The sequence below is a fragment of the Leptodactylus fuscus genome, chromosome 8 (genome assembly GCF_031893055.1).
Source record: "Leptodactylus fuscus isolate aLepFus1 chromosome 8, aLepFus1.hap2, whole genome shotgun sequence".
Lineage (NCBI taxonomy): Eukaryota > Metazoa > Chordata > Amphibia > Anura > Leptodactylidae > Leptodactylus > Leptodactylus fuscus.
In genome coordinates this window covers 42,771,139-42,790,885 of record NC_134272.1, presented here as the reverse complement: position 1 = coordinate 42,790,885, position 19,747 = coordinate 42,771,139, and the positions used below count along the sequence as shown (strand labels likewise).

At 42.9% G+C, this 19,747-nt stretch overlaps 1 protein-coding gene across 1 annotated transcript in view; it reads right to left on the bottom strand.

Moving 5' to 3' along the window:
* Positions 1-19,747, bottom strand: part of FBXL18 (F-box and leucine rich repeat protein 18) — a 43,288-nt gene that overhangs the window by 12,398 nt on the left and 11,143 nt on the right. The window contains exons 3-4 of the mRNA XM_075285135.1: positions 13,252-14,798; positions 281-499 (exon numbers count right to left, since the gene is read on the bottom strand). Of these exons, the coding sequence (XP_075141236.1) occupies positions 281-499; positions 13,252-14,798 (1,766 nt within the window). The remainder of the gene's footprint in view (positions 1-280; positions 500-13,251; positions 14,799-19,747) is intronic.

The following is a 19,747-nucleotide window of genomic DNA, read 5'->3' as shown; positions in this document are numbered from 1 at the left end:
TCCAGCCCAATACTGAGCATGTACCAAAATGCTCAGACGACGAAAGTTGTCTACTGAGAACAAACATTCCTGGAGTTTTCTAATCTCACCCACCCACCAGTCAGGGTGAGATGTACACCCCCACCATTACCTGACCAGCCATCGGCTTACACTATGTTGAAGAAAAAATAAAAATCACAAACTTTGGAATGTAGGGAAGGAAAATATGAAAAAAAGTTGCTGAGCAATAAATGTACAAACTATGCTGTGTTCTTAAAGGGTTAATAATTACATAACATACCTTTTTATTATATCATTCTGGAGGCTTTTACAAGCTGTAAGAGTTTCTCCGGTGAACAGATGACAAAGGATTAGCTCTTGACATTTGTGAATAAATGATATTACAGCATCAGCCTGGAAATTTCCATTTCGAGATATAATACATAGGCGTTGCAGGGATGAGCAGTGACTAAGAGCCAAGAAGAACTTATCATTTGCTGGGAAATAAGGTTGTTCCAGTCTGAGAGAAAAAAAAAATTTATATATTAGTAAAAGTGTCTACCAAGTGTAACAATTAATATTCACAAATTGTAGTACAAAGAAAGATTTTACAACTGTCCCCGGCAGCTGCGGTCAAGGCAAATGAAATCACACAGTACATCAAAAGAGGCAGAAATTCTCATGAGAAGAACAGATTTTTTATCTCTTTACAAATCACACATGGAATATTGTATACAACGTTGGGCCCCTGTATATAAGGGAGTTGGTGAGTTTAAGTACCAAGACAGGTTATCGAATTTGGAGTTATTCACTGTGAAAAAACAGAGCCGCGGCGGGGGGGCTTGGGGGGGGGGGGGTTGGGAGAGAAGTATCGCTATGTATTTATTGTACATATAATTTTATATTTTATGTAAATTTATAATACCATATGTATAAATTGACAGCTTTCTAATGCTGGTTTTAAACCTAGATCTGAAACCAACACGAGGGGCTATACTCATTACATGCAACTGGAAGTTCAACATTTACTCTTAAATTGGGAAAAGTCATTTTTAAGTAAGCACATACATGCATAGCCTTTAGAAATGCCATTCCACACCTACCTTTTGTATGTAAATCGCCTCAGTGGTTTTTGAATGAGCCCGTTTTTATTCATATGCTAATGAGCTTCCAGCCAGCAAAGGAAGTTCCCAGCAGCACTCATCTCTGCTATTCTCTCCTATATTGTGTGTAAACAGGAAGCCATCAGCAGCAGCCTGTGCTGTACACATACATAGGGAAGAATAGTCAGAGGGTACACGATGAGACTTACGGGATGCACCGAGGTGCTAATTAGCATATGAATAAAAACTGGATCATTCAAAAATCAAGGAGGCGATTTACATACAAAAGGTAGGTGTGGAATAGCCTTTCTAAAGGCTATACAGGGATGTGCTTAGTCAAAAATAATGGGAGACATTTAAAGGGGCTCTGTCAGCAAAATTATGCTGATAGAGCCCCACATATGCGTGAATAGCCTTTAAAGAGGACCTTTCATGGTTTGGGGCAAATGTTTTTCCCGATCTGTGTTCCGGGTAAAGAGCTACCGGTCCCGATACCGTAGCTTTTTACAGTCAGAAGGGCATTCCTGACAGTCAGTCAGATACACAGCAGTGCCTATCGTGCTGTACAGCGTGAGCGGGGAGGAAACCCCCCCTCCCCCCTCCTGATAATACTCGTCTATAGACGAGCACTGTGAGCAGAGGGAGGGGGCGTTCCTCTCCGCTCACACTGTATAGGCGATAGGTGCTGCTTTGAAGAAGGACGTACCTGACTGACTGTCAGAAACGCCCTTCTGACTGTAAAGAGCTACGGTATCGGGAAACACAAATCGGTGAAAGGTCCTCTTTAACCCCTTAATGCTCTGGTCAGTAATAGTAAGTCCTGGCAAGTAGAACGTTCGCGCTCAGGTCAGTACTATTACTGACCAGTAATGGCGCCGGCACAGAAGCTGTGCCTGCGCCATTACACCTGGCTCTCGGCTGCATTACACAGCCGAGGGCCAGGACGAGCTGCCCATGTGAACTGCCGGTCCGCGACATCGAGAGCGTTTTCTGTGACATCACACCCCCCCGGGCACCCCCCGCGGCGAGATCGGGGGGTGCCCTGATGAATTTTATGTAGCCCGGGGTCTGGTTAGTGACCCCGGACTGCTAGGACCCCCACTTACCTGGTGCTCCTGCCTTGATGCCCGGAAGTGTGCCTGTGCGTCTGCAGAGACACACTTCCTATATAGCCTGCAATACACGTGTATTGCAGGCTATAGTACTGGACCAGCAATCAGAGTATTGCTGGTTCAAGTACACTAATAGGACAAATAAAAAGTGTGTGAAATAAATTAATTAATAAAGCCCCAAAATTCCCTTTTTCTATAGCAAATGAGTTATTAAAAAAAACCACCTAAAAAATAATAAAAACAATGCATATTTGGTATCGCCGCGTCCGTAACAACCTGTACCATAAAACTAAAACATTGTTTCACCTATATGGTAAATGTCGGGAATAAAAAACAGAAAAAAAACGCCGGAAATAATGATTTTTTGCCATCTCACCTTAAAAAATATGCTATAAAAAGTGATCAAAAAGTCATATGTACACCAAAATAGTACCAATGAAAAGCACAGGTTGTCTCGCAAAAAATAAGCCCTCAACCGTCAATCGAAAAATAAAAATGTTACGCATCGCAGAAGACGGCGATGTGAAAAAAAAGTTTGATTTATGTCCTCAAATGAGTTTTTGTTCGGCAAAATTACTAACGCATAAAAAAACCTACAAATGAGGTATCGCCGTAACCGTACCGACCCGCAGAATATAGTTCACATGATACTTATGCTGTACGCCATGTGGAAAAACATTTAAAGAGGACCTTTCACCACTTTTGGGCACATGCAGTGTCATATACTGCCAGAAAGCCGACAGTGCGCTGAGTTCAGCGCACTGTCGGCTTTCCCGATGTATGCCCGGTGTAAAGAGCTTACGGTGCCGGTACCGTAGTGCTCTATGGTCAGAAGGGCGTTTCTGACCATTAGCCAGAGACGTCCTTCTGCCTCGCGGTGCCAATCGCGCTGTGGAGCGGGGAGGAACTCCCCTCTCCCGCTCCTGATAATACTCGTCTATGGACGAGCGCTGTGAGTAGAGGGAGGGGGGAGTTCCTCCCGGCTCCACAGCACAGTGCGATTGGCGCCGCGAGGCAGAAGGACGTCTCTGGCTAATGGTCAGAAATGCCCTTCTGACCATAGAGCACTACGGTACCGGCACCGTAAGCTCTTTACACCGGGCATACATCGGGAAAGCCGACAGTGCGCTGAACTCAGCGCACTGTCGGCTTTCTGGCAGTATATGACACTGCATGTGCCCAAAAGTGGTGAAAGGTCCTCTTTAAAAAGTAAAATGCAATGCCAGAATTGATTGATTTTTTTTTTATCCAGCAAAAAAAGAGTTAATAAAAAATAGCCAATAAGCTATAGGCACCCAAAAATGGTGTCATTACAAAATGCATCATATCCCGGAAAAATAAAAGCACTCATATGGCCACATCAACACAAAAATAAAAAAAACATAGCTTGAATAATGTGAAGACAAAAAAAAAATAAAAAAATAAAAATCGCCAAATGCATCAGGAGGGGAATATATAAGTGGTGCGGGCGTATGTCAGGGTACAGACCAGTTTTGCAGCTTACAAGAAAAAAAAACAAAAGAAGAGACCCCCCCAATCATAGGAGCTACTGGGACATAGTAGGGAATTTGGTGCTTCCAATGTCCTCCACACAGCTTACACACACACTCCACACACCATCCGCTGTGCAATCACGTCTGGGATACTAATACTCACTACACCCCCTGATAAATTCTTTGAGGGGTGCAGTTTCCAAAATGGGGTCACTTTTGGAGGTTTCCCACTATTGTGGTACTTCTAGGGCTCTGTAAATGCAACATGGTATCTAAAATCCATCCTAATGAAATTGCTGCCCGAAATCCCTAAAGGTGCTCTTTGATTTTGAGGACACGTATTGAGTCACGTTGCACAGAAGGGCCACATATGGGATATTTCTACAAACTGCAGAATCAGAGAAATAAATATTATGGTATGTTTTGCTGTTAACCCCTTCATTGTTACGGAAAAATGTGGTTTGAAATGGAAAATGTGCATAAAAAAGTGACTTTTGGAAATTTCACCTTCATTTTGCATTAATTCCTGTGGAACACCTAAAGGGTTAATAAAGTTCTTATATACAATTTTGAATAGTTTGACGACTACCGTTTCAAATGGGGTCATTTATGGGTCTTTTCTATTATATAGGCCCCTCAAAGTCACTTCACAACTAAATAGGTCCCTAGAATACAAAATCATTAAATTTTCTTGAAAATCTGACAATTTGCTACTAAAGTTATAAGCCTTCTAACTTCCTAGGAAAGTAAAAAGACATTGAAGAAACAATGCCAATATAAAGTAGACATATGGGAAATGTTAATTAGGAAGAATTTGTGTGATAGGACTGTCTGTGTTTTCACGAGAATAACAGAAACATTCAAAATTGATAATTTCATGTAATTTTCAGTATATTGTCCTTTTTTTTTTAACAAACAAACGCAAAGTATAATGACCAAAATTTACCACCAACATAAACTACAATGTGTCACGAAAAAACAATCTTGGAATCACCTGGATAGGTAAATGCATTATGAAGCTATCCTCACATAAAGTAAAAGAAGTCATATTTGAAAAACAGGGTCTGAGCCTTAAGGTCCAAAGTACCCTGCATCCTTAAGGGGTTAAAAAGGCTATTCAGGCACCGCTAAAGTTATATTAACCACATGAGGACCGCCGTACGTAAATTTACGGCCTCATGTGCTGGTACCTAAAGACCGGACTATTGCCGAAATACGTCCGGCCTTTAGGTACCTTTCTGGCGGGGGGAGGGGTGCGGGGGGGACAGGGGTTAGGTGTTACTAACACCTAACCCCTTCCTCCATAACGTCCAGTCGGAACTGAGTCCGACTGGAAGTTTTAACCCTTTCGATCGCGCCGTGAAACATCACGGCGCGATCGAAAGGCATCCGCCGACCATTGAATCAGATCGGCACCCCCCGCGGCGAGATCGGAGGGTGCCGATAGCAGTAAAAGGTAGTCTGGGGTCTGGCCAGTGACCCCAGACTGCCCGAAGCCCCCACATACCTGGTGATCCTGCCAGGACCTTCTGATGTCAGGCTGTGCGTCTACACAGCCTGACATCCTGCTACGGAATGCCATGTGGGACACCTGCAGGCTGTGTCTCACATGGCATTCTATATCAGCAAAGTATTGCTGATTGAAGTGTCCTAAATGGACACATGAAAAAGTAAAAAAAAAATGTAAAAAAAAATAAAATGAAGTGTATGAAAAAAATTAATAAAGTTATAAAGCCCAAAAATCCCTTTTTCTCAATAGAAAATGAATTATATAAAAAAAGAACTCAAAAGTAATAAAAACAATGCATATTTGGTATTGTCGCGTCCGTAACAATCTGTACAATAAAACTGAAATAATATTTAATGTACACGGCGAACGCCGGAAAAAAAAAACGGAAAAAACTCGCCGGAAGTAATGATTTTTCGCCATCTCACCATACAAAATATGCTATAAAAAGTGATCAAAAAGTCATATGCATCCGACAACAGTACCAATAAAAAGCGCAGGTTGTCCCGCAAAAAATAAGCCCTCAACCAACTCTGTCAACCGAAAAATAAAAATGTTACGCCTCTTAGAAGATGCGATGCAAAAAACATTGATTTATGTCCCCATATGTGTTTTTCCTCTGCAGAACTAGTAACACATAAAAAAATACTATAAATGAGGTATCGCCGTAACCGTACCGACCCGCAGAATAAAGGGAACATGTTACTTATACTGTACGCTGCATGGCGCAAAATTAAAAAAGTAAAACTCAATGCCAGGATTGATTTTTTTTTTTTAAATCCAGCAAAAAAGGGTTAATAAAATGTATTCAATAAGATGTAGACACCCAAAAATGGTGTCATTACGAAATGCATCTCATCCCGCAAAGAATAAGCCCTTATATGGCCGCGTCACCAGAAACATAAAGAAAATATAGCATCTCACAATGTGAAGACAAAAACCCTCAAAAATCGCCAAATTATTAGAACACAACTGGGTGCGTCATGTAGGGAATATATAAGCTGTGTGAGCGGATATCAGGGGACACCCCAGATTTACAGCTTATGAGGGAACAGACACCAGAAGTGACCCCTAAAGTGACCCCCAGAGTGACTCCCCAATCATAGGAGCTACGGGGACATAGTAGGGAATTTGGTGTTTGCAATGTTCTCCGCACAGCTTATACATTCCCTCTTCGCCATCCGCTGTGCAGTCACGTCCGGGATACTAATACTCACTACACCCCCTGATAAATTCTTTGAGGGGTGCAGTTTTCAAAATGGGGTCACTCCTGGTACCCCATGGAATCCACTTTTCTGGTACCTTACAGGCTCTACAAACATGACATGGCGTCCAGATACCAAACATCTGAATCTGTATTCCAAAAGCCGCATAGCGCTCCTTCCCTTCTGCACCCTGCTGTACGTCCAAACTGCAGTTTATGACACATGTATGACACATGTATGACACTGGTGTACCCCCGGATAACGGACATAATGTCATATGTGGGTATAAACTGATACTAGGGCACAGCCGGACACAGAAGGGAAGAAGGGTCATTTGGTTTTTGGAGCACAGACGGTTTGGTTTTTGGATGCCATGACACTTTTGTAGAGCTGAAACGCCAGTAATTTGGAATCCCCTGAAAAATTACCTTATTTTGGAAACTACACCCCTGAAGGATTTATCCAGGGGTACAGACAGCATTTTTAACCCCCAAGTGTTGCTATAACTTTATATATATAACTATAACTGTAGTGGATTGTGAGAGGTGAAAATGACCATTTTTCCAGGAATACGTCCTTTCAGTGCGTAATATGTTGTGCCCACCTTGTATCAGAGATGAACGCTCTAAAAGCTGTTGTGCCTGGGATACCCGTTTAACAGTTTTTGGAGTGTCTCTGCTGACATAAGTCGGGCACAACATGTTGCACACTGAAATGGCAAATCTGTAAAATTTTCATTTTTAACTTCTCTATCAGTTGCGATTTCATTTCTGGAAACTAAATAAATGCAACACTCAAGGGTTAAAAATTCTCGCTACACCACTTGATAAATCCCATCAGTGGGGTAGTGTCCAAAATAGGGTGACATGTCTGCGGATTCCACTTTATTGGCAATTCAGGGGCTTTGCAAAAGTGGCAAAAAAAAACCAAACTGTGCTCCAAAAACCAAAATAGCGCTCCTTCCCTTCTGTCCCCGGTTGTGCCCAAACAGCCGATTCTACCCACATATGGCATTAAGTACGTTATCCGGGGTACACCAGTGTCATACATGTGGGCATACACTGCTATTTGGGTACCCAGCAGGGTGCAGATGTGAAGGAGCAATATGTGCTTTTGGAGTGCAGATTTAGATTCTTCGTTTTTGGACACCACGTCACATTTGCAGAGACCCTAAAATTGCCCCTACAAAATGGGGTCACTTCTTGGTGAATTCCAGTTTACTGGAACCTCCAGGGCTCTGCAAAAACATCATGGCGCCCAGAGGGTCCCTCTAAATCTGTATCCCAAAAGCTAAAACGCACAGTGGTCCTTCCCTTCTGAGCCCTGCTGTGTGCCCAAGCAGCAGTTTACACCCACATATATAATTTTTTGACCCCCGGGATGGCCCACTTAATAGTTTTAGGAGTGCAGGTCTCTGACAACACAAAGTGGGTGCAACGTATTGGGCACCGAAATGGCATATTTTTAAAAATTTCAATTTTCATTTTGTACATTAATTTTTGGGAAGCATTTTAGGCTCAAAATGATAATACCCCTTGATACATTCCTTGACAGGTGTAGTTTCTAAAATGGGGTCACTTTTGAGGGGTTTCCATTGTATTGATACTTTAGGGGCTCTGCAAATGCGACATGGCACCTCAAAACTATTCCAGCAATATATGCCCTCCAAAATCCAAATAGCGCTCTTTCCATTCTGAGCCCCAGCATGTACCCATACAGCAGATTTTGGCCACATATGGGGTATTGCCGTGTTCAGAAGAAATTGTGTAACAAACTGTGGGGGGCTTTTAATTCTTAAACTATTTGCAAAATTAAAACTATGGCGCTAAATGGACGATTTATTGGGAAAAAAAGTAATTTTTCATTTTCACGTCCCAATGTTAATAAAATCTGTGAAACACCTGTGAGGCCAAAATACTCACTCTACCCCTAGACAAATTCTATGAGGGGTGTAGTTTCCAAAATGGGGTCACTTATAGGGGGTTTCCACTGTATTGGTACTTTAGGGGCTCTGCAAATGCGACATGGCACCTGAAAAATATTCCAGCAAAATCTGCCCTCCAAAAGCCAAATAGCCCTCTTTCCATTCTGAGCCCCGCCATGTTCCCATACAGCAGATTATGACCACATATGGGGCATTTCTGTGTTCAGCAGAATTTGTGTAACAAACTTTATGGAGCTTTTTCTCCTTTATCCTCTTGTGAAAATTAAAAATTTGGGGCTAAATTGACAGTTTGTTGGAAAAAAAGTAATTTTTCATTTTCATGGCCCAATGTTAATAAAATCTGTGAAACAGCTGTAGGGTCAAAATGCTCACTATACCCTTTCATATGTTCTGTGGGGGGTGTAGTTTCCCAAATGGGGTCACTTTTAGGGGGTTTCCACTGTATTGGTACTCTAGGGGCTCTGCTAATGCGACATGGCACCTAAAATTATTCCAGCAAAATCTGCCATCCAAAAGCCAAATAGCGCTCCTTCCATTCTGAGCCCCGCCATGTTCCCATACAGCAGATTATAGCCACATATGGGGTATTGCCGTGTTCAGGAGAAATTGTTTAACAAACTGTGGGGGGCTTTTACTCCTTTAACCCCTTGTGAAAATGAAAACTTTGGAGATAAAGTGACATTTTAGTAATTTTTCATTTACACATCCCAATGTTAGTAAAATCTGTGAAACAACTGTAGGGTCTAAATGCTGACTATACCCCTTGATGAATTCTGTGAGGGGTGTGGATTCTAAAATGGGGTCACTTTTGGGGGGTTTCCATTGTTTTGGTACTCTAGGGTCTCTGCAAATAAGGCATGGCGCTGAAAATTATTCCAGCAAAATCTGCTGTTCAAACACCCAGTGTCGCTCCTTCCCTTCCATGCACTGCCGTGTGCCCAAAAATCAGTTTACACCCACATGTGGGGTATTTCTGTGCACGGGAGAAATTGCACAATAAACTGTCAGATGCATTTTCTCCTTCAACCCTTTGTGAATGTGTTAATTTTGGGTCTAAATGAATGTATTAGTGAAAAAAAATGAAATGTCTAAATTTCACTGCCATATTATTTTTATTCTTATGAAATGCTTAAAGGGTTAACAAACATCCCAAATGCTGTTTTGAATAATTTGAGGGGTGCAGTTTTGAAAATGGGGTAATTTATGGGGGTTTCTATTATACAGGCCTTTATAATTACTTTCAGAACTGAAGTGGTCCCTAAAAAATTGGTTTGGAGAATTTTCTTGTAAATCTGGAAAATTGCTGTTACACTTGTAAGCCTTGTGACGTCCAAAATAAATTAAAAGACAATCAAAATATGATGCCAATATAAAGCAGAGATATGGGAGATAATATTTATTCATGTATTTGGATGGTATGACTATCTGCCTGAAAAGCAGATAATTTCACATTTTGAAAATTGCAATTTTTTTCAAATTTCCATCAAATTTCCTAGTTTTTTTATAAATAAATGCAAAAATATTGATTAGTGTTTACCACTAACATGAAGTATAATGTGTTACAAGAAAACATTCTCAAATTCATTTGTGTAAGTTAAAGCGTCTCAAAGTTATTGCCATTTAAAGTGACACATGTCAGTTTTGAAAAAAGAGGCCTGGTCTTTAACATACTTTTGGGCCTGGTCCTTAACCGGTTAAACTACCCCCCCATTTTAAGATAAACCCTAAAAAAGAATATGTTAATTTTATCTATCGTACACGGTGGGCGGGCATTCAGGGTCCAACGTCATCTTCAGCCTCGCCTCCTCATCCAGCGATGTCCTCGGGTCCCGTCTTCCTCCGGCGCTCGCGAACTGCCATTGATAAAAAATAGCACGGGTGCATGCACAGTAGCAGTAGTAGTAGCAACATGAATGCCCGCCCACCGTGCACGAAAGATAATATTAACATATTTTTTGGGGGGTTTTATTTTAAAACGAAGTAGTTTAATATAGCTTTAGCGGTGCCTGAATAGCCTTTTTAAAGGCTATTCATGCATATGTGAGGCTCTATCAGCATGATTTTGCTGATAGAGCCCCTTTAAACTAACCCTTCATGGCTTACAGTCACAATTAAAAGGGTAACAAGCAATAAAAAAAATTGACATTTAGAAATATAACTCTGAAGGGTCAGGTGTTGCTTTTGATAATTGTAAAGCATTTAATAAAATCTGTAAAAAAGGAAATAAAATTAGCAAAGGCTACGTTCACATCTGTACTGGAGTCTCCGTGGGAAAAATCAGTGTTCGGCAAGAATCGGTGGAGGAAAAAGTCCTGCACGGAGAATTTGAAAGTGACAGAAACCATTATATTCTGTCGGACTTTCTAGGTTTACCACTATTTTAGCGTTCCGCATTTCCCCCAACACACCCAATCAATGGAGAGTGGCAACACGAGTGTGAACCTAGCGTAAAATACATAAATGAAAGGCAGGTGGCTAAGGAAAGCAAATCAACCCACCTCCCCTGCAAAAAATTCAGAATGATGTGGAATTGGAAAAAAATGTATTTGTGTCAACTTCACATGGCTTTAATTTTTACAGCGTTCACTGTGTGGTAAAACGGACATGTTACCGGTATTCTGTGTGTATGTACAAACATGGCAATATCAAATTTATATAGTATTTGTAATGTTTTAATACATTTTACAAAAATGTAAAAACTTTGCAAAATAAAAAAACATTTCTTGTGTCACCATGTTCTGACACCTGTTAATTTTTCATATTTACATGTATAGAGCTGAGTATTGCTCCTTTTAATGTAACAAGATGACAGTTTTATTAATACCATCTGGGTTTAAGATCTCAGTTTGATCACTTTTTTTTTCTAAGATTAAGATACAAAGTGTTGGGGGGAAAAAAAAATAAAAAAAAATTGCCATTTAGATTTTTTTTCCCCAGCTATTCTGTTCACCATATGGGATAACTATTTTAATAGTTCAGGCATTTTTGAGCACGGAGATAGCTAAAGTGTTTATGTTTATTATTGTTTAATTACTTTTATGTGATCTAGGGCAGTGATGGCGAACCTTTTTGAGACCGAGTGCCCAAACTGTAACCCAAAACCCGATAAATTATCATGGAGTGCCATCACGGCAATTTAACCTTAAAACTCTGTGGATCTACAAATTACAGTCGGGTAAATGGGATTTTACAGAGCTTGTACTGAAAGATAAAGGTCTATACACAGTACAATCTGCCCCGCAGTGGCCCCCACACACAGTGCAATCTGCCCCTCAGTGGCTCCTACACACAGTACAATCTGCCCCACAGTACAATCTGCCCCGCAGTGTCCCCCACACACAGTACAATCTGCCCCGCAGTGGCCCACACACACAGTACAATGTGCCCCACAGTGGCCCCCACAAAGGATTATACCTGTATACTCCACAGTAGCCCCCTCCCCACACAGCATGAAATGGTCCACAGTAGCCCCGCTCCCCAGACAGTACACACACAAATATACTTACCTGAAGGGCCGCCGGGCGTCCTCTCTCCTATTCACTGTGGACGCTGATGACTTACGTCATCACACCCGTGCCGGTGCAGAGGTCGCACTCTGTATATTCAGTGCAGGCTGCGTGGACCGCGTGGCCTACACTGACAGCTTTCAGCTGGATGTGCATTTGCACAACCAGCTGAAAACAGCGATCGCTGACTAACGGGGAATCCTGTACCGGATTCCCAGTTAGTCAGCGATCCAAGCGACCGCACGAGTGCCAGCAGAGGGGGCTTTGCATGCTCTCTCTGGCACGCGTGCAATAGAGTGAATAGTAAAATCTAGAGATGAGTTAGCATAATCGATCAAATGCCTTCGCGGCATAGCTCTCAGCGCTAGGGAAGGTGGGAGGGTCAGTAAAAATTCTATGCCCCGGAAGTGGTTTTGCGCCGGGAGCTATGCAGGGGAGGTATTTGATCAAATATACCCGCTCATCTCTAGTAAAATCCCTAGACTAATGACAAACCTGGGAGACTTCAATAGGCACGGCAACCGATCAGAAAGTCATCAAATGGCGTCGTATGACAAAAGATGGTGGTGCCGTGGCATATGTGCACTTCAGATACCACGGTCGTGTTAAACCTATTACAGCTGATAGTGGCAGGTGCTGAGCTCTCTCCATACAGCCCAATACATCCTAGGACATACTATTACGTCATTGGTCATTAAGGGGTTAAAATATTACTCAACGCTAGAGGGGCAACATTGGGAGATGATTCCAGAGGAGTGCCAGGGCACTTTCTGCTGCTTAAAGGCAAATTAAGCCCGGCCCCGCTGCACTTGCAGGCTGATTTGCCCATCCATAAAAAGATGATTCTCTCTGAACTGCTTCATCAGTTAGGGCTAGTTCACACGGGGATTCCGCGTGCCATATTCCGCCACAGCTGCCGCGACGGGATGCTGGTGCAGTGCATGGCATTCCGTTGCGGCTTTCCGCTCCGGATTAAGCACAAATGAATGGGCCTAGTCTGGAGGGTGCTGTCCCGAGGCGGACACCGCAGCTGATTCAGCCACGGAATCCGCCTGAAGAAAGGGCTGCTCATTTCAGCAGTCTACATAGACCACCATTGTGAGGGGGCGGATTATGACATGGATTCCGTGCCAAAATCCGCCCCCTCTTGCCCCGTGTGAACGGGGCCTTATTGGCCACAAAGGTGTGTTTCTGCTCCTATTAAAGGCTGTCCTCTAAACAGCAGTATTATTGGGAGGCATTTTGGACCTGACAAATTCTCTTTCATTTCAGAAAATAGTTTTAAATAAGTAGATGTGGCAGTAAACTAAAAGGGTAAGAAGAAGAATAACATCCCCCCACCCCCCCAAAACATAGGGATAGGAAAATAAATATATCCAAAAAACAAATAATGTCTCTTACCTCAGATCTTTCAGATATTTGCAGTGAGTCAACATCTCGCATAGAGAGGACATGAACATAACTTTGCCCATCATTCCAAAATTTGCCAGTGAGAGACTACGCAATTGCTGACAGCTCCGGCCAATGCTCACAAGAGAAGAACCTGAAAGTACTCCAGGCAGCTGGGCTAGTGTTAGGCTTTGCAAAAAGTTGAGTTGACTGATTGCGGCAACATCTGCATCACTCACAGTATGGGACCGTTTACATGGTGGGTACGTATTTCGTATTGCTGGATCATTTCGGGGCATAACAGAATAGAAATTAGAGCCGATCAATTCTAAATGCTCTAAAGCTGACATTTCCTTCAGAAGTTTCCAGAACACAGACTGTAATTTAAACATATCTTGCTCTTCAGGTACTTTTGGAAAGGTCTGTACACCAATACGCACCTTTTTGGTAAAGGTAATAGATGTGCTGGGTGTAGACTGTCCAGTAGACAGAAGCGGTTTGCTTGTTCTATTGTTATCTGCTATTGCACACACAGGCAAAGATAGTGAACGTAAGTTCTTAAGCTGTGAAAGAATATCACAAAGATGTATTCCAGATGTATCTGAACTGTGATGGTGTGCTGAAGATAAGTTGAAATGTACAAGGTTTGGACACGCAGATATTAATCTACCTAAAACTGAACAATCTATATCATCTTCAGGTTTTTTAAATGGTACATTTGAAATAAGGCATGAAGGGCAGCCCCTTAGATTTAGACTGACAAGGCTTTTGCAGTCTTTTCCACCATTTAAAAGCATCTGAGTAAGCTGTTCACCTGAAATCATGCAGCGGCTAAAACTCAAATATGAGGGACAACTAAACTTCATGTGCTGGAGTAGAGAAGATCCATTAAGCCATGATTTTGGTAACTGGAATGCCTCCAATGTTACATTCTTTGCCATAGATTCAAAAAGATTTTTAGTCGCTCTGCTCTCCGTTAAACTTCCGGGAACAGATATTAAAAAAGATCTAAGATTCTCTGGGGTACGGTCACTAAGAACCGCCAAGTACAGTCTAACAACCTCTTCATTTATGTATCCAGGTGCAAGACGAGCATAAAATAACCTTAAGTTTTGATAATGCGGGACATTACTTTCTCCTACCATAAGTTGTCCAGACATTACCATTCCTTCACGAGTTCTGTCCAAGACTTCAAAGTAAAGAAGCAATTTTTCAAGACTAGTGCAACAGGGCACAACGCCATAAGATGGAACAAATAGAGTCTGTTTCAATTCTCTCAAGTGCCCAAGAGTAGTTCTGCATTCACTACTTAGCTGTCCAGAGTCAAAACCTGCATTAATGTCAATTGATAATGAACGCAAAAAATTAAGATTTGTAAGAATTTTAGACAACTGCAGAGAGGTTACAGAGCAGCCAGCCATATCCAATTTAACAAGTTTCCTACAACTTGACGCAAGATCCACAGTAGATGAGTTCAACCAGTAGCAGTCACTTATGTCAAGCTCACATATCTCTTGCGATATCACTTTCAGCATTTGCTTCACTTGTTCATCTCTGGCCTGAAAAAAAAAAAAAAAAAAAAAGCATAATTAAACAGGGCAAAAAAAAACCCCCAAAAAACCATTTCAGTAATTCTAAGCCACATTTACGCTTCTGCTGCAGTACTGGATTATAAAGCAAACCAGAAAGCATTACCAGATCCATCACACAACAGAAACCACGGCGGCCTTATTTCAGTTGCATGACTGGACTCCATAAAATTTACAATAAGGTTCGCTGGGTTTCTTCTTTTTAACTATATATGTAACACTGTTCCTTCCACCAGATCTGATGGAAATTCTGAGGGCGAGATTTATCACTACCCCACCTAAATTAGTACCCCGGAAAAACTGTCTCTCATGTTAGGTCAACATTATCATTTCACTACGATGCCTTAGAATTTTGAATGAACTTTAGCTTAGAGCACAAGCCTTTTCAACAAACTTCTGATGTGTTTGAAGGCTGCAGACCTTGTGTTTGACACCTAGAGGAATAATGGCGCTTATGAAATTGTGAACCAAACTAAAGTTCCCTCACAAGGGGGACCACTGACCTTTTCAGGGGTCTATGCCTACCTGTTGCTGCTAAAAACCTTCTAACCCAGGGATATTTAAATAGTCTGGAATCAAAAAAGTATCAAAGGGCTGAAACCTGACTCTTAAAAGGGTCTTCCGGACATTTTTTTTTTTTTTTTTTTTTAAAAGGTCTGTTAGTGCTATTAACGGGTTAATAAGTACACCCAAATACATGTATCAGCGTTTTGAGTGATTTCTGGGTTTCCCTTGGAGTTCCTGGTATCCTCATCATTTGTTTACATAAGGTAGCTTACTACTCTGATATCCTACAAGTACCATGATGCTTGGTCTTCACTCAGAACTGCCACTCTCTTCTTCCCCCTCCCTCTCTCATTCCCCCCCCCCGTTTCCCTAGCTAGCGTGCCCACTAATAGCCCTTCCTAAATAACTCATCCCACCTCCCAACCCCATTATACTCACCTGTCTTCTTATCCTGCAGATCACTTTCTTCTGTGCAGCCAGCTCTTTTGTCGCTTTACTTTTGCTGAAGCCCGAAAATAGAGCCAGAGTGATGCTGCTGACGTGGGAGGCAGACTCCTTCACCTCTTCATATCTGCTGGCGCCTGCGCAACAGAGCCGGCAAAAGTGAAGGAATTGACGTTTCGAAGATCAGGACATGAAGAGAGGCAAGTATGATGGGGTAGAGGGAGGGTAGTATTGGATGTTCCATTTCCGGAAATGGGGAAATAGAATATCGCCAGAAAATGTGCCTGGGGCGTTCACATGATCGCTCCAGTGATCCGGGCAAATATATTTCGGACTATAAGACGCACTAGAGTATAAGACGCACCTAGGTTTTAGAGGAGGAAAATAGGGAAAAAAATTTTTGAAGCAAAAAATTATAAAATTGTAAAATATTTAATATATGGGAGTTGTAGTTTTGCAACAGCTGCAAGGCCACATTGACAGGTGACCCTGCAGCTGTACGGGGACGCATAGAGTGTTTTTTTTGTTTTTTTTGCGGGGCCAGCTGTACTTTTTAGTTATACCATTTTGGGGAATACCGTATTTTACGGACTATAAGGCGCACTGGACTATAAGCCGCATTGCCCATGAGTACCTTATAGTCCGTCTCGGTTCATATATAAGGCGCACCGGACTATAAGCCGCAGTCCGGTGCGCATTATATCTTATTGAAAGCGGCGGCAGGCAGACTTTGCCAGCGGCCGCTTAACCCCCCGCGTGCCATCCGCTTCTATTGGAAGCGCTCGGCAGGCGAGGAGGGGCTCTATCAGCAAAATCATGCTGATAGAGCCCAACCGTAAACGTTAGATTAAACTACCCCCCCCCCGTTTTAAAATAAAAGCCTGAAACAGAATGTGAAACTTACCGAGCGGTGCAGGGTGGGCGGGCATTCAGGCCTCCTCTTCCTCCGATGTTCCGTCCTCCTCCGGCGCTCGCAAGCTGATAATGGCCAGGGCACATGCGCAGTAGAAGCATTATGATATTGCGCATGCGCCCAGGCCATTATCAGCGAGCACCGGAGGAGAAGGACGGAACATCGGAGGCAGAGGAGGCCTGAATGCCCGCCCGCCCGCCCTGCACCGCTGGGTAAGTTTCACGTTCTGTTTCAGCGTGACAGCAGGGCTGCCGGACACTTCCTATTCATTTCTATGGGAGCAGGCATGCGAGCGCTCCCCATAGAAATGAATGGACTGCTTTTTTCCATTCATTTCTATAGGGAGCGCTCGCATGCCGGCTCCCATAGAAATGAATGGGAAGTGTCTGTCCATTCATTTCTATGGGGAGCGCTCGCATGCCTGCTCCCATAGAAATGAATAGGAAGTGTCCGGCAGCCCTGCTGTAACGCCGGCGTGTACGGCTGTGATACACGCCGGCGTTCGGTAGTGTGAATGCACCCTTACGGTGCCTTTTATGTATGTATGTATGGAAGCGGCACGCAGTCTTTGCCGCCGCTTCCATCCATATATAAGCCGCACCGGACTATAAGTCCGGAAAATACGGTATCTATTGCTTAGATCACCTTGTATTGAAAAAAAAAACCTGGCGGTTTAGCACTTGTGATTTTGACGTTCACCGTACAGGAAAACCATTAGTAGACTGAGCATTTTCGGACACAGGGATACCTAATGTGTATGTGTTTGACATATGATTTTCTACTTTTATATATATTCTAGGGAAAGGAGGTGATTTAGAACTTTTATTTATATCATTGTTTTATTATATATTTTTAAAGCTGGGGGCTTGAACCTTGATTGCAAGTCCAATAGACGGCAATACAATTCTGTATATTACTATTACGGCTGGTCATAGACTAGCCACAATACTAATATAGCAGTGACAGGCCTGGGAGCCTTCACTAGGCTCCCGGCTGTCACCCGAACAGGTCGGCTCCTGCAATATCGCCGCGCAGGAGCCGGCCTGCAACTTTACAGGTATGGGGCCGGTGGGGACCGGCCCCGGGGGAGAAGGGGCCGCCAATACAGACCCGGCATCCGCTGTAATAGAGATGCAGATGCCGGCGAGGGATAGACGCCGGGGCCTGAGACATCGCTACGCTCCTCTGCCCTGCATGAAGCCAGCGGTGGGGGGACGGAGGCGCGGAATAGCATCGCCCCTGCCGCTGCTGGCTTCATGCAGGGCAGAGGAGCGTAGCGATGTCTCAGGCCCCGGCACCTGTGCCGGCGTCTATCCCTCGCCGGCATCCGCCTCTCTATTACAGCGGATGCTGGGCGGCCACATTCGGACTAAAAGACGCACCCTTCTTTTCCCCCCAAATTTGGGGGGAAAAAAGTGCGTCTTATAGTCCAAAAAATACGGTAGATTTTTCAGACAGTAAGTTAGAAGTTAGGCGGCGCAAGGATGTTTAGTTTAGTGTTAGATTATCATTTTATCCCGGACGACCCCTTTAAAGGTATGTTCACATAGTTTAAAGTGAACAGGAATTTGAGGTGGACTTCCATCTCAAACTCATCTCCACTCCAGCATGGTTTTCATTTGTTGATTAGCTGCAGATGAATGGGGGTGGGCTCACACTGCCGCTAGATCGAGCAGGATACTTATTTTTTTTAGTTTTATGCTAGCTCAAAGGGCTGAAGAAACTACTATAACTGTTAAAGAAGAAGAGAGGACCTTGATGCCAAGTTCTGTTTATGGCCCTACCACAGGAGAGAATGTCTGGCCCTGGAGGACAGGCAGAACAGAGAATTCAATGAAGAGTTGCTGTCATTCCAGGCTATTTGACTTAAGTCCAGATGATCACTGGGATGTCTCCCAGGTGCTTTGGGTGTATATAGTAGGTCTGCTTTATGATGAACAGAGTCAGGAGGTAAACCTGAATCAAGAAATACAAGTTTTTTCCTCAGTGTTTTGGCTAAAGAGGTGTCCAATTTTCAGGTTCTATTCCATTCTATAGAATCATCATCTTCACATTGATACTTATTCATTAGAATTCTAGGTACAAATACTTTTTTTGATCTGGGTTTTTCCATTTTCTCTTTAGGACTCCCTGAATAAATAAATAGCAATATGCATTTGGAAGGTCTTAATGCTTCTCTTTCCCTCATGGTGTCCAAGACAGAAGGGGCTGTCCTAGTGTCCTCAATATTCATTGTGATCCTGACTGCTCTTGCAGACAAATATAGTTCACCTTCCTCTCCCTGACTGTTTTCACTAGAGACATCCTACAAAAAACACAAAACAAAAAAAAAACCAAAACACAACAAACAGTACTCCCTGACAAGGTCCTGGCCCATCTCCCCTTTTCTTAACTGGAGATTTTTAGATTCTTAAGAATTTTACTGCATCCCACACAATCTGCGACCATTTAATCAATGCAGGAGCAACACAAATTTTTGGCATAACCAGAGAATAACTTTTGGATATAGCCTTTATAGACATTATAAAATACACAATATATGACCTGGAACATGGAACCCTACCAAGCATCGCAGTCATGCCAACAACGCGCCTGTGTCTGTCCGAAAAACAACATCAGCCCACCGCTCCATCAGAACTGTAACTTGTAGACCAGCCATGTGCATATCCAGAAGATACAGGAAGGAGGTGCTGAAAAGCCTCAGAGGCACTTCTTTATTGGAAAAACTAGGACAGTAGTCAGGCACTGACATTGCCACCATATTTTAGAAGATGGCCCCTAAAGGTGTCCCAGCTTGACTTGAAATGGGGAGGTGAAAACCCCCAGCTAGGAGAAGGCTCGAGATTGCTTCAAAAGAAGGTTTAAGCTTCTGAGTGTTAACCCTCAACATCCCATGATCACAAATCAACAGCCTAAAAGATCATCAGTCACTGCTGAAGTAGTAAAATTTAGGTACACTTTAAAAAGGACCTTTTACCACATCCACCTCTTTGTATCCTTCAATAATTGCCGCTCCAGTTACTGCACAGTTGGAATTCTTTCTATAGCCCTCACC